At 42.9% G+C, this 16,236-nt stretch overlaps 1 protein-coding gene across 5 annotated transcripts in view; it reads right to left on the bottom strand.

The window, feature by feature from the left end:
• creb5b (cAMP responsive element binding protein 5b) overlaps positions 1 to 16,236 on the bottom strand; it is a 49,055-nt gene that overhangs the window by 6,370 nt on the left and 26,449 nt on the right. For all 5 annotated transcript variants that reach the window (XR_006105966.1, XM_042489777.1, XM_042489776.1 and 2 more), the window contains 3 exons: positions 15,647 to 15,773; positions 14,239 to 14,349; positions 901 to 1,218 (listed from right to left, as the gene is read on the bottom strand). Coding sequence is in view for 4 of the 5 variants with exons in the window: in XM_042489777.1 (XP_042345711.1) it covers positions 901 to 1,218; positions 14,239 to 14,349; positions 15,647 to 15,773 (556 nt within the window). In the remaining variant the exon portion in view is untranslated. The remainder of the gene's footprint in view (positions 1 to 900; positions 1,219 to 14,238; positions 14,350 to 15,646; positions 15,774 to 16,236) is intronic.

A 16,236-nucleotide genomic window follows, 5' to 3' on the forward strand; every position in this document is an offset into this window, starting at 1 on the left:
AAAAGCGAAGATTGGAGCGCATAGAATCACTGTCCTCTCGAGCATCTCTTGTGTGTGAGTACAGAGTTCTCTATGTTCAACAAGCTCTTGTGGCTCTTTTAGTTTAATAAATACACGAATAAACAAGTCTGTTAAATGCTACAATCGTGAACACAAGCAAAACAGCTGCCACTAACACAACTTTCAGTCTTTTGTTCTGAATCAGCTACTTTGCCTGGAAGTTACTGCTCACTACTGTGGGTGTGTGCTTTGTATGTTGGTACGTTGGTTGTTTGTGGCTGTTAAACTAGAGATTGTCGCAGCACAGTGACTCGTTCCTTGGCTTTGGGAACAGGTGTGCTTTGTTCTACTGTTTCTACTGCTGGATGAGAGCTTTGTGCTACTGAATTAGCTACTAAAATGCATCTGTCACTGCACGGTGGCTTGTGCCTTGTGCTACACCCAACATGAATTTGTTGCTTTGCAGTGGCTTGTTTGTCTGCGGGCACGTCCCCAGTGTCTCAGAGCACAGAACACGCTTATTTTTTCATGATTTCGAAACTCCATTTTATATACTTGCCGATTTCTTTTGTCACTAATCATCTAAAAAAAATTTGGCTAGATGACTAGTGACACATTTTTCTGTTGGTGTGACAAACTCATAACACAGTTTTATTTTTGCTTTACATGATCTTTAAAGCTTAATATCAGCTATACTGTACTGTGATTCACTAAACCACTAATAGCTGAATTTAAAACTGCTAAAAGGACTGCTAAAGTGCTGCCTTGTTTTAGTCATGATACACATATATGATATACAGTGGCTTATGAGTGGTTTAAATGTGCAGTGTAGTTAATGTGTTATTGAACTTGTGGCTCTGTCTAAAAGCTTCGGCTCTCCCGGGAATGTTTTTTGCTTACATGTGATGCAGAGTGCATTGGAGGGTGCGGTGAGGTCTGGTGTGGGTGCCCAGGATGGAGGTGAGGATTGTGGGAGTTGTGATGGGGGTTGTGTCCCTGCGGGTGGTGGTGTCCTCCCTGGCTGTGGCCCTGGCTGTGGTGGTGATGGCCGTGGTGCTGGTACGCGTGGGGAGGGGCTTGCAGGTGCTGGTGCGGGTGCATATGATGGTGAGCGCCTTGCTCCTGCCGCGATGACATCATCTCCATCATGTGGCCCATGGAGTTCATGTTGCCGTTGGCGATGGCACCCGGATGGTGTGAAAGTGCAGCCTTCAGCCTCTGAGTGGACAAAATGGACACCAAACACAAAGTTTAACATCATTTTCTGTCAAAACATATTTAAATAAAGTTTGTACGTGCTCTCGTTTATCAGCGTGCTGATTATCAACAGTTAGAGAGCAGATTCATGTGCAGACCAGGAGATGATGAATGGCTCCATAAATCCATACGCCAGAGGAACAAATCAAAGCCACTTAGGCCGTCCTCTGTCTCTCCTTCAGTCTTGTCACTCTCCCCCTTTACCTTCTGTGATTGCCACCCCACCAGCCCTCCTCCTCATATCCCTAATAGCCTCTCTCTCCTCTGTACACATATGTGTGTGTGTCTGGATGTCTGCCCACGAGATGAGCTTGCTGGCAAGGTGTGGGTCTCTGCGAGACTTCTCGCTTGCTGTTGACCCAGCAGGATGTTTGTTGCTTTAAGCGTGTGGTCTACTTAGCCCTGACTGGACCGGTGTCTCAGAGCGGCCTGGGAGAGAGACCAGAGAGAAGCTCTAAAGGTGCGCTTGTGTTCCTCCTGTTTACCGAATGCGCCTCTCCTCAAGAGTCTGTTTTTACAGGCATCACATCAAGACAACCGCAAGACCAGCAAAAAAAAAAAACCCAAAAATTATTATCCAAACATACAAGTACCAGAATATGTCATCAGGCTTCTTCTGTTGTACACAAACCTAGACAAAATAAAAAGATCCATGTCTGATCCCCTAAATGACTTATTTACATTTTAACCACTTATAGAATAACAGGTTGAGAGGGTGCTGATACAGTTGAAGGATTTCTAAAGCTTAAAGCAAGTTAGATTTAAAACTTTTAAAGACTGTTTAAATGTGACTTCAAATGAAATTGAAGACCATGTTTACATTAACAAAAGTTGAAGGAAAATTTAAAAAAAACATGAACTGAAATCAATTTCTTATCAATTTGCCCAAATGTTTACTGTAGCATAAAACATGATTTTTATTTATTTATTTTGTCATGTGGTGGAGATGAGGGTAAAACAGGCCTGGGAAATATCTGGCGTTTGTTGGCAATGTTTGTTTTTTTTGGCTGATTTGATGTTTCTCACTCTGCATGTGGGGTTCCACTGCTTTGACTTCCAAAATGCACTGAGCCTCATATGCATTTGTCTTCTACCAATTTCAGCAGTGCCACAAAATCTTGTATAAATAGCCATATTTGTTGAATTTGAAGTTTGACATCTCATCCAAGGTACAATGGCAGCTAGCAGAAAGTGGATCCTCTGCTCTGAGCAGAAACAATATATGAGTGTTATTAGTGCTGTCCTAATCTGTGTGACCTTAATGTAATTCAGTAAATTGTTTTGAAAAATAGATGTTACCAATTACTTTGAGATTTTATAATGCAGCGTCAGAAACAATTGATTCACAAAACTCTACTTCCCTTGTCTTGTATTTTTAAGACTTTTGAAGTATTGATTTAGGATAATTTCCTACCAATTAAGACCTTATTTCTAAATGAATTAAGCCAATGCCTTTAAAAAATTTTAAGGATCTGCCAGAACCTTGTTTGATTAACGTGAATCTTTTAATCAAGTGCACTCCTGATGTGCACTACTGATGAATACTTTGATAAACTTGAACAAATGCTGTAGTTCAGGCTTAAATCCCTCTATAATGTGTTTACTTGTCAATTTTAAGCAAAACGTTAGTAACAAAAAAACAAACAAACTGAAAACAAAGGCATTCATTCCAAGGCTACTGTTGTGAATTCCACAAAGTTTTCTATTCTCTTTCCCAGTGCTCTCTTTCTTCTCTCTGCTCCCTTCCCCCTCCTCCCAGCTGCTGTCAGTGAGTCCACGCTGTATCCAGGGCTCCATATCTTTTAACAACCTTCACATTCATGATTCCCATAGGGAATGGCATCCAGCTGGTCTGGATCACGACGCTAAGACATGACCAGAGCACAACATCAGCCCTCCACTCCTCTCTCACACTGTTCATGAGTGGAAAGCTTTTTACCAGGAGGGAGGAGACACAGGCAAATAAATCACCTTAGAAATGGGACAGTCACAAAGGAGATCCCCTCCAGGTGCGTATTATATTTATAAATTCCATATATGTATTCATGAGAGGATTTCATAATTGTACTTGATTTTCTATACACAGCTTGTGTGATAGTGAACTGTACATGAAACCAGCACAGCGAAATTATGACCTTGCCAAGCCTGTTTTGGCTGAGTATAGTTTCTGCTTGTGAAACCAAGGGATGCCTGACAGTGAAACAACACTACATTTCCAAAGCGACATGATTTTATCTGCTGCTCCTTGTTGTGAGGGTTATTTTAAATTTGCTCTCGTAGAGTTTATCTCCATCTAATCACAGCCTGATGACCACCTTCACCACAGCCTCTGCAGCACAACTCTCAGGGGCCCCAGTCCCTGACAGGGTTAAAATACCACAGAGCGTGTACACTAACACACAGCGGGCGGCCGCAGTCCTGCAGCTGTCCACAGCATCACAGTCACACTAAAACTCACTAAGGGCAACAGGCAGCAGGGAAAAGGCTCTGACTTACTGTAATATATTGTTACTATCAACAGTTTAAGTTGCAGCTGGTTCAAGTTTATGTACTGAATATCTTTCTATAAACATGCAGAAATACCAAACATGCAACTAACACAGAAAATGGATTTAAACAAGCTTACAGATATTAATCATAGTCACCAGCCTCCTTGACAAGGACATCTTCCGTGTGTTACAGGATGAATTCTGAGGCTGACAGCTCACACTAAACAACTTCCCTTCAGCTCTCAGCTTGTCAGTCAGCACCACAGAGGTGAGGCCCACCCTTCTTGTGACAGAGAAAACCAATCAGAGTTTGACAATCTCCTGCCACTTAGTCACAGAGCAGGCAATTACCTGAACGAACACAAGTCAAAGGAATCTGCTGGCTGCCTCTCTACTGTGTTTTTAAGGCTCTAGTAAAGTTGTCTGTGTGTGGGTAAGATGCTCATCTGACTGACTGCCAACCAGATGCCAGGAGAGAAGGACAAAGAGGGTAAAAAGGAGGTGAAGGGGGGCAGTGGGAGAGAGAGAGAGACTTGGGGTGGGGGGAGATTAGATGGCTTCTAGTGTCTCCTCCCCACACATAAGCCCAAGACAGCTAGTGCTCATTTATCAGTGTCTCTGTAAGCTGTCCAGCTGGCAGTGCAGCACTATCTGTTTATTAATTGAATTAGTGTGCATCCAAAGAGGCCCATGAGTGTCAGTGTACAGAGGCAGGTCAAAGAGCTGAGGGGCCACTCCAAAAGCCTTAGTGGGGATGGTTACAAACAGAATTGAGACAAAACACTAAAGAAAAGGACCATACATGATTAGAAGATCACACCTGTTTCACAAGATAAAGGGATAGTTCACCCAAAAATACATATACATGACAAATACATATTCTTCCTCCAATTTGTGTGCTTATAATCAGTCTAGGTTGTTCTGATGTGAGTGGCCGAGGGTTTGCTAATAAGATTTTTCTTGAATACAGTGGTACTAGATAGCACTCATGGACAAGGGGCTTGTGCTCAACATGCTCAAGGTAAATATTAATAATGTCCCCCTCAGCTGAGCTGTAGCATTAGCTAGCTCATTTCTGCTAAATGAGCTATCAGTAGATGCATGCTTGTTTTTCTGCACAGTGATACGGTTGGCAGGTGTAGTTCAGTCAAAAGAAAATAGTGCTTACATAAAACTGCTCACAACAAGGTCTGTGTATTATCTTGAGTAACTGGGTCGCGATTTCTGGAAAGAGTCATTAATGTTGAGTTTTTTAAAAAGTACATTTTGGCGCTTTAAGTACCACAAGCCGAGTGCCATCTAGATAAATTGATAAATAGCACTACAAGTAAGAGTATGAAAAATATGCACTTTATAATGCATGTATAATGAAAATATGCACTTTAGATTTTGAGGCAAACTGTGCCTTGAATTTTTACATTATTAAACCAAGACAGCATAACTGATGCTGAATCTATCCCAAAGAACAAACAGATCCAAGAGATAAAGGAATAAATGTGAGAAAAGATAACGTATATGACAGATATTATATTAACACACTCAAACTAAACAGCAGAGATAAAAAAAAAACAAAAGCTGTCATACTGTGTCAAAAGAGAAAACCCTTACCGTGATACAACCTTATTCCTGAGGCTATCTCTGTGCCTGTTACTGCTCCATCTGGAGACTCCAACACAGTTAAACCTGCCTCAGCCAAAAACTTAAGTCTGTGTATCCAGAACCACAGTGACGCAACTACAGGACGTTAGCAGAGCGATGATGAGCAGGCTGTGATTCTTAAACACCTTCATCAGCTCCCTAATGACTCTTTAACACATGGTTGTATTCCCCCCCAGACTGCACTAAGCACAAGAACTTAACCACCACGTTCATTTTTCTCTTAATAACACACACATACATATACATTTCTCCTGCAGCAACATGGCCGCTACAGAAAACAGTCATTAGATCAGTGCAGGTGTTAGCCTGCGGCGGCACAAGGCGCTCACAGATGGGATGGCACCCAGTCTGTCCTACCGCTGTCTGCCCTGCTGTTGTTGAGAATTGGAAAAACACGACACGAGAATAAGCAGTACATGACCCAAAGAGAGACATAAAAACAAGAAGTCTCAATTTAATGCAAACAACCATTAAAAAACCCAAAACTTTGGGTGCAATAATCTCATATCTTTATTTGCCAAGCACAAGCAATCTCACAGACCAATGCTAACAACTCTGGGTCATCATCAAGAACAAATGGTAGCCTTAAAAAAAAGTAAAAATATATGAGATCAATTCATCTGAACACAGGGTGTTGGTCTTTCTTCCATGATTGTGTGCGTTGATTTGAGATTCCTGGGATTTTGTTTTTAGTACTTTTACCCATCCCACCAAAGGGCACCTGTCGGACCAGCCATCAGAGCCAAACAGTGCTTCCTTCTTACATTGTAACCATAACGACATGTCAGCTTCTACCAGGATAAATCTATAAACTAGCAGTCTATATATGTAATCACAACCGTTTGACACCGCATTTTATGTATTCTTTAAGTGTACTTAAAGTAGTAAGCCTATTGATTTTCCATTGTTAAAACACCATCCCAGGTTCAGCCATCTTTTGCCCAGAGGGGAGCTGTCTCCTCTTAGACCTTTGCCCCTTGACCTCTCCACTCCCACTCCTTTTTCTTTTTTTTTTTAGTCCTTTCTCATTTATGTGGTTTCAGGGATACCAGGTGATCACCCATTAATGATATTTATTAATGGCTGCTTCCTCTCTGACACTGGGGGCTTTGAGTGATGTCCCTGTGAGTGCTCTGGGCACATCCTGAGAACACACTCAGGTTTCTCCTCGCCAGATGACTTCATATCTATTAACCCTGGGAGGAGGGAAGCAAGAGCACGGAGCAGGTACAAAGGAGAGGAGACCACGCCCGTCTCAGGATGGGTAAATCACACCCAGCGAGGTCAGGGTGAGCACTTTTATTCCCTTTAAAAGTGGAGCAGTGTGCTATCAGGGGACCTGTGGCCCTCTGGCGCCTTGCAGCAGGTTAGAAATATTTAACCAGCCTGAGGAGTCATTGTTTAAAAGATCACAGTTTCACATAGAGATTTTCACATTAAAGAGTCCACGGAGAAACATTAAAGCTTCTGTCTGTCTCTGTCAGCCTTTTGTTGACACCATACAAGCACAGTGATCATGTGTTAGCGCACAGTATTTCTAATTGCATAATATATCATTGCTGCAACTTTCCTGGCCGTGTTTTTCGCAGCATAACTTGCTCTCTAAACCCAACACGGGTTCACCATCTGCAGTTAAAAGCCGGAGTTTGGCTCTGCTGCTTTGCCAAGCACTCAGAGGATCTAATTCCATCCTCCTCTTCTCCACCACCACCACCACTACCCACCAGTGCCTGTCTGCAAAACCCACTCTCTGTGCCCTAAAACTCCACACCCCCATTAGTTCAATTTTATTAGATTTCCCTCTTCGCCCAGAGAGGCAGTAACATCCCCCCCTTCTCTTTCTCTCTCTCTCTCTCTCTCTCTCTCTCTCTCTCACACACACACACACACACACACACACACACACACACACACACACACACACACACACACACACACACACACACACACACACACACACACACACACACACACACACACCTCGTCCCTGTTCCTCCACCCCCTCTCCCTCTGCCTGCCAAGAGCTGGGGACTGTTAAACTGATTTCCTTAGGGAATGGAGAGGCAGACAGTCTGATGGGAGGGCTGTAATGTCGCCCCCTCTCTCCTCTACCCGGTTCTGGGCCAAGTTGATCAGAGCCGGGGCCGAACAGACCCTCCCTGTGGTTCCAGACACAGACGGCGAGATGGACACAGACCGGCTGTTCTGCCAGGGCCCGGCGCTCTGGTGGTGCTCAGAGGAACCGTGGCGGTATGGGCGCAGCAAGACACACGCCCACCAAGGAGCATACTCCAAAGCATGCACTCATACTCTTGGCAGCTTCTCCACCCTGTCAACTATAATGGATGGGCCTCTGACTCCAGTCTGTATATCCCCACTGTTCCCTCTCTTGTAAAGCCCTGCTCCAGTGCAGCCTACACGGTTATCACTACGCCCACTGCCACAATCTTGAATACAGGGAATGCCTCAAAGCGAGGGAGACACACAGAGCATGAATACGATAACAAACGCTAACATATGTCTTAATTTGTGGTATCAAAAGCAATGGGCAAATTGTGTGTCACCATGCTAATAAAAGTAACTTGAAATGTGATGAATCATTTTAAAAATGCTGAAAATAACTGACCTCAAATGCTTGGGTATTTTTGCTGAAATAGGACTCTTAACTTCCTACTCACAGTGCATCAACATATTAAATATATTTTTCGTTAACATTTGCTTTGAGATCACACATTATATGTGCTCCAACATGTCAAAACAACTAAAAAGCAAAGACAAGAAGCATTAAAAGAAGGCTGCTAGTTTTTATCACCATGATGAAAAAAGCATGAACTAGTTGTAGAAATAAGGTAGAGGCCTAACATTTCAACATTGACTCCACTTTATCAGACTGAAAATCTCTGACACAACAGACTTTTTCCAATCGCCCCTCCAGTGTCTGAGTGGTTATTTTGGAGTCCAGTGAGTGATCTCGCTGGCTGCCCAGGCTCCAGGGGGGCTCATGGTGACTGGACCAGTTCAGTCTGGCCCGTGTGGGGATGGCAGCTGGTTTACCCAAGCTTGGCTCTACCGGAGCCCCGTCCCATTCACGGGCCCTGAACCATGACCAAATGGCCTTCACATACACCTCCCATCAGCACAGCTAAAACAACACGCAGTCATCCAAAGACAAACAGATGCGACACTCTGCGCCACAACTGCCACCCCGGTCCAAACCCCCACCCCACAAACACACACAGTCACACACATGCAGAAAGTTAGGCATACAAGCACGTACACACATTCAAATATACACAGTCCTTAAAAGACCTTGCTGTATAGTAGCTTTACAACATCAACCTTGAACTCTCAGCTGTAAAAGTTTGTCTGCTTTCTATCAAACTTCGTATGTCAGAATCTTTTTAACTACAGTGCTCTAACAGCTAAGGTTTGTATCTCCATCTATTTCTACCAAGACGTTCCAACAGGGGGTTGTTCACATTTTTAATAAATGTTTAATGTAAATTTCATGCGGATTTAGGCATGTCACTTTTAATCCCTTTTAAATTAATGCGATTTAACATTGGTTAAACTTTGACCTGAATGGGTCAAAGCAGCTTCAAAACCCTGTTCCTAACACTGAAAAATGATAAAAGGGTATGTGACATGTATTTCTACTATTTCATTACTATAAAATGAATGTAAATGTTTTTAAATAAACATACAGTAGAGAGTGACTGTGGCCTCTCATACTTACTTGAACATGACCACATAATGTAGGTTGTTGTATTACCTTTTTTGTATTACCTATTTACCTTCACTTCCTTTCTTCTTTGACCATTTAAGAAAAATGACAATAAATCTACCTTGTACCTTGTAACTTGTGTGTAATTCCTAGGTCATGGATAAAAAAACAGAGGATATTGAGACTTTGCAGTCACAGCCCTGAAACTGTACAACGATGTGCTGGAGGAAACCAGGAAGGCTAGTTCTGTTCCCAATTAAAAATCTCTCTTAAAACACATTTTTTTCAGCCTTACTTTCTCTTGAATTGGTTACTCTTCCTTTATACATTTACTTGTTTTCACTGTGTTTTAGTCATTTACACCTCACTTATCATTATTATTGTATCAATTCTACTCTTATTTTGTATTTATTTTTTAAGTTTCTGTTGCTTTATTGTCTTTTAAAGCACTTTGTAATTATTCTTTTGGAAAGAGTTTTATAAATAAAGTTGTTGTACTTCTTCTGTCATTATTATTATTATTATTATTATTAGATAATGCAGATTAACAAATCTCATAAATTGTATCGCATTGCATGCCTTCTGACAAGTTAACCCTCTAATGTGAGAAAAATGCAGCAATCTTGCCACTTATGTTAAACAAATGTATCAGTAAAAGATCTACTATTGTCCTGTGATGATGTAATGATGTGTATGGTGCAGACCGCTGTTTTGTTTTTTTTATTTTTTTTGCAATAAATTAACCTGAAAGCAGTGTGTATAAATGGGGCATCTTGACAGAACATTGCTCATCATTACCAACAAAGAAATTCTATTAGTGAATGCAGTTAATATTGCCTATTAAAAGAAAAACAGCGTGTCCATTTACCTTTGATTCACTATTACCAGTATGTTTGTGGTCCGACACTTTGGCATTAACACAGAGGAGGCGGTGAAAGAGGGGCCTCTCTCTGGTCTGAGTCCAACACTGATAAACTGGCAGACGCACATCGATTCAGCAGCTCCTCAGCGCTGCACTCCACTTAACCACTCGCTTCCATGGCAATAGAGAGAAACATCACATGTTTATCATCTACAAAACTTTCTCTGTGTCCAACACTCTGACACCGGCTGCTCTTGCTATGTAACACTGTATCTCAGCATATCTTGCCATGTGTCTTGTGTCCTTGTTTGACTTCCGTTGACCGCACATCCACACATTTACTTAACAAACCACACATATGTACATAACAGATCTGTATCAAATGCTATCTGCAAACTCTAACTTTAAAGTTTGTTTTAGCCCACACAGTCCACAGATGTTTTGACTCCAAGGACAGTGATTGCCAGAGAGGGTGCCAATATACTGAAAGTGAGCCATTTGCACACACAATTGTGAGCATGCACACAAACATATACAGATGCACATATTCAAGAGCTCAGTGGAAGCAGCGTGCAGATTCAGCTGTGCTCTTAGCTCACCGTCCCTCTCCAATGACATCATACCCTGACAATGCCACCATTCATACAGATGTTGCTTACAAAACCTGGAGTCAGACTCCTATTGTGTGTGCTGCTTCTCCTCACAACAAGAGGTTTAGCCAGAGGTGCTCCCCTACTACAGTGGAAGAAAATGAATGGAACACGTAATAGAGTTACCATGTAGGCTAATAGTTTTAACTGCTTACAAATGACTTCAGACTGAGCTAATCGCTCAATCAATCACCTTGTAGTAGATCTGAAAACTGCTTCACAAGTTTACTTTTCTTGGAATTTCTGAATAGAATATTAATGTAACTTTCTCACTTTTCACTTGTTCGCTGTAAAGGGCAACACTTGAACTTTAAGCCCATTAACCTAAATGCCTGTTAAAATTCTGTAATTTCACTGAAACATAAGAACAGTATGGGTTGTGTAAATGAAATGTAAAAAGCTACATTAGTGTGGTAGAAACACTTTGATTATTGGTCCTCCTGTGTCCCATGAAATGTTTCTTTAAGAGACGCACTGTTTTTTTCCCCTCCTCAAGTAAAAAGGAGTACATTTAGACCATGCCAGGAATTATGTCATCCACCCATCTAGTGCCAGCTCCGCAGCCAAGAGAGCTGCAGTGAAGGAACATATAGTATTGTTTACCTCATAAAAAACTCAGCACCTAGCCCGATGCTTAGTGACAAATTTATTGTCCTTAGTAACAATGTAAACAATAGATAATTGGGAGATAATAAATAACACATTTTTATACAACAGCACCAAACTGCTTCAAGGTCCCTCTGTCTGAAATTAGCAGGCAGGCAGGATGTGTGGAAAGCATGGAGCTCATTTAAAAAGGGACACAAAAACAATACAGAATTCCACCAGTGACATGAGCTGAGACAGGTCTCATAGTCGGCACTCGCAGATGTTGTTTGGAGCAAGCTTGATAAGGATTGTTTGGGCTTCCCTTGCTACAGATGAGAGATGATAGTGAACAAAGATATCAAACCATCTGAGCAGAAGAGGGAGTATTTGTAGGAGAATACAGTGCACACATGCACAAGTGTGTATGTGCATCTCTACGTATATGTATGCATGTGTTCTGTGAATGTTCCATTGGCTGTTGTTTTGAAGTACCTGATTGCCTGCATGTGTACGAATGTCTGTGGCTGTCTAAATATGTGACACCATGCGAGGAGGATGACACAGAGCTTGAGCAGTCAGCAAGCATGTGAGTGTGTGTGCGACTGTTCGCGAGGCCCTGTGGAGAACTGGCTCTGAGCGTTGACGTAATGCTTTGGCCAGCGTGCTGTGGAACTTGGCCTCCTCTCTGCAGCGTTTCCTCTACGCTGTGAGGGTCAACTATCCCACAACCTCCAGCGCACAACACGCACCATTCTATTCCCCAGACCACAACAGAGCAGAACACAACCACACCCGGCACCATGAGCACCCAGTCCTTTGCAGGAAGAAAAGAAACACTTGAACCAAAACTAATAAAACACTCCAATCTCAGCAACACTCCCAGACAACCAGCTAAAAGCAAAAAGAGAAAACGTACAAGTCAGTTAGTGCACTGTCGGACTTTGCTGTACCACTTAAACTGTGGCACTTAAGGAGAAAATCAGAGATACAAGAGGACAAAGATGGGCACTGATGCAGATACAGTCTTTGGCCCAGAGAGCACAAACAGAGAGCTTAGAGCAAGATATGAGTCCCCAAGGGGCCACAGCAGTCCTTTGGCTCATTAACTATTTACACCAGAGACAGGCCTCCCTGCTGCTCTGGCCCACCACAAAAATCAATTAGCCTTCATTAGCCCAGGCTCTGGGCATGCTCTCTCTGACAGGGGAGGGTTAATCCTGCTACCAAGGCCTCCAGTTACCACAAAATATCAAACAATCACACACATATGAGCATACATGCATGCACGCATGAAGTGGAGTGAATGAAACTAGGCCGAGCAGAAGTCCTTTCATGCCACTCACAAAGAATCCCTCCAGTTTCTCACTCTCACACACACAATATCGATACCGTCTCTCGCCTTTCAACTCCCTTGCTAACTCTGCCTGTCTATCTATTTCCTTTATGTCTATCAAAGTCCCACTCAATCCCCTTCCTCCGCTCTTGCAATGTAAACGCTGAGCAGAAAGAGTGCATCCAGGTCCGTGCCTCGGGGGTGTGGGGTTACAGTGCGGAGATTTCCCATTGGCGGAAAGTCAACATGGTCAGGGTAATGCGATTAGAGCCGGATTGAGAACGTCGCAGGGGACACATGGGCCTGATCATGGCCCAGTTATCCGATAGCGAGGCCGTATTTATCGACGTGGCCCGGGCGTGGATATTACAGACATTAGAGACCCCCGTCTATGCTTATGAAACCCACGCTGGAGATCGCACCCTGATAACACAATTAGTCTCTCACTTTCTGTCCACAATCATGGAATTCCATCAGTTGCGTTCAGACATCAGGGAGCAGAATCTCAATTGATCCACGTTTGGTTGCTGTGCCCCGTGTCTGAATGGCCAACTAACCAGAAAGTTGCATGGCTGAGGGGCCTGTAGCCATTTAGTGACTGCATATGTTTATGGGAGGCCTAACAGAGCATTTACAATTCAATTACATAGATAGGAGGAGAAAAAAGAGTAAGATGTGTCTGGATGATGGCCAGGGGAGAGATAAGCCTAATACACTAATATTGTGTTACCCCAGCGTGTTACCATAGGAACAGTTGAGGAGATTCAAAAGACTACAAAGACGATCAATCTTGAGAGAGCAGGAGGAAGAGGGAGAATTAAATGCCCTGGGAATGCTCCCGCTCTCCTCTATCAGAGCAATAACTCTTCTAATGACCTCTGCTGCTACCTCCTCCTCTCTCTCTCTCTCTTTCTCTCTCTCTCTCTTTGCAAGATGTTTCAGTCCAGCAAACTCAGCTATCAGTGAACCTTTCCAAACACAAAGAGCGGCCAGCTTTTCATTACCACTTGTGAGTTTTTTGATATCTAAGTCATGACACTTGCTCTTATTTCTATGGAGCCTTTTCCATTTTCAGAGTTATTTATTTTGAAAACAAAGGTTGGCTGGTGGTCATGTTGCTACAGTATTAATCAATTCATATCACCTAGAGTATAACTGACGTTAATCAGACGTACACTGTCAGTCACTGGCGTCTGTATTAGCAGTGCTAACATGCAAACTGAGTGGGAGGTTTCTTTCTCTTGAGCTTTTTTGTCTTTTCTTTACTTATTCTCCTCTCTGTCTCTCTCCTCTCTTAGCTATGTCTCATTCCCACTGCTCTAACTGCCTGCTTTGTGAAGGATGAGGTCATTTGATTTTTCCCCCGCTGTGTTAAACTAGTGCTAACAAGTTGCAGGACCTACAGAACATGTTCTGTACATTAAGATATACATCAGGCAGTCGGTGGGCAGTTCAGCCACAACCACATAAAGGGCCCTTTATTCCAGCCAGAGTCTCCAGTGCTGCACTGGCAGGTTCAGACACAGCTTTGATTACACACCAAATGATGAAATCCACACAGACCTAAGAGCACAGCTTTGCTGGCACAGCCCAGTGGAAAAGAAAGTTGCAACACTTTGAGCTTGAGTGTGTGCATGAAAGTGTACGTATCCATGTGAATACATGCATATACTCACCAGTTTGGCTTCTGAGTGCATGGAGGGAATGTGAGTGGAGGAGCAGGAGCTGCTGTGGGCGGGTCCTTGCATACCCATCATATTGGAGCCCATGGACATTTGTCTCTCCATCTGAAGATACAACACCATGACAACAGTCATACTCACAAGTATAGACATATTGCAATACTACAAAACTTTTTTACAAGATGAATCAATTAAAAACTTAGGATTTATGCTATTTTTATGTCTTAACAAGATGCTATCACTGCTGTGACATAGAAAAATTAGCATTTAAAGCATGAGACTCAACCTCCTGCACAGTAGGCTGAGGGGGGTAAGATGAGAGAGCATGAGATCCTGATTTCACATGACAGGCTGCCCTGTGCACAGCTCTGCGTGATGATAACTGGAGCTGACCCAAAACAGGAAGCTAGCACGGAGGGACTTAACACAGGAAGCCGGTGCAACAGGGGTGTGTGTGTTTCTGATAATGCGGTGTGGTGAGTGTCAGTCAGACTAACACATCAGAGCCCAAGCCACTCTAGGTGCAGGATGTATTAATAAGGTGAACGAGATGCCAGTAAGTGTAAATTACTTGCATGATAGCATTAGAATCATGTGTGTGTGTGGTTACCGCTTCTCTTTCTGACCCCAGTTTGGTTATGTGTCACAGCTGAGACCTGAATGTGAGGAAATCAGCTGGTTAAGCCGACTGGGGTGAGAGGTACCTGTGCAGGGCAATGATGTGAGCAGTGCACGCAGGAAAGAAGAAACCTTTTGTGTGAGTGTCTACATGCACACGTGTGTTCTGCTGTGGCCTCCCAGCTGCTGAACTCTGGGTGGTGTGGTTGTCTCCATTGGGAACAGTCCCACTCCACCCCCCTCTGCCTGACCCCCGCTCCTCCCCCTCGTCCACAGAGACTCAGGACTAGAACCTGACACACAGCCTTAATTGCACTAAGTGTGTTTTGTGTAAAAATATCACCCAAACCTGCACCCCTTTCCTGAACCGTCAATCTTCCCCCAAATCGCTTAGCTCTTAATTTAATAAACATGGGAGGGTTTTTTTCTCCATACCATAAACACAAGCTGTCTTGTGTTACAATGAGAACATATGTTGTATCATTAGAATCCTGATAGGAGGAGGTTTCTCCAGCTTGTTATCATTCCTCACTTCCCAATGTGGGCCCTCTAAGTCTTTCTGGCCTAATTACAAAACAGTCTTATTTCGAGAGGTAGAATCCTTCATTTCTACAGGAGATAACTTCCCTGTAAACTTTAGTAAATCATTTAATTTGTGACAGAGAACATCCCAAACTAATCTATAGTTTATGTGCAGTCTGAATTGACACCGTCGTCCCATATAAGTGACTGAGTGTGTGAGTGCACCCGTGAGTGAATGCGCTCAGTGCACCGTTGTACTCACAGGCATCAGCACGGCGGAGGAGCCAGGCATGGTCGGGTCTGGCAGAGTTCCAGGCATGGAGGCAGGCAGAGGCTGTCTCTGTCTGTTTCGTAGGTGCAGCAATGAGGACAGAGAGCCGGGGACGGGCCTGAGAGGACACAGGGAGACAGATGTTCAGAGAACTTCAGGTTTCACAACAGATAACTGATGTTGTTATTCTGGGCTTTATCATATAACAACATCAAATCCAACTACCAACACCTCCATGGTGCTAGCTTTAACTTCCCCTGTGAAGCATCTGTAACCTGTGTATAAATACACAGTGACTGCTTGATGACACATAATGACTTCATAATTTAAGATCCACTGTCTAGATTTTGGTCCCAACTTGTAGCTTTAATATGGAGTTTGCACCATTGTCACGAGAGTAAAGAAGTAAATAAATAAATACTTACACTGATAAATATCACAATCATAACTGTCAATAAATACAACAAATATACCTATTAAATAAATACTTTGTATTTCTATGAAGATATACTGTATCTGTCTTCACAGAAGGAGTTATAATTATAGACAAAATAAAAAAATAAATACTACTTTTATATTAG

This window comes from Plectropomus leopardus, chromosome 7, assembly GCF_008729295.1.
Source record: "Plectropomus leopardus isolate mb chromosome 7, YSFRI_Pleo_2.0, whole genome shotgun sequence".
Lineage (NCBI taxonomy): Eukaryota > Metazoa > Chordata > Actinopteri > Perciformes > Serranidae > Plectropomus > Plectropomus leopardus.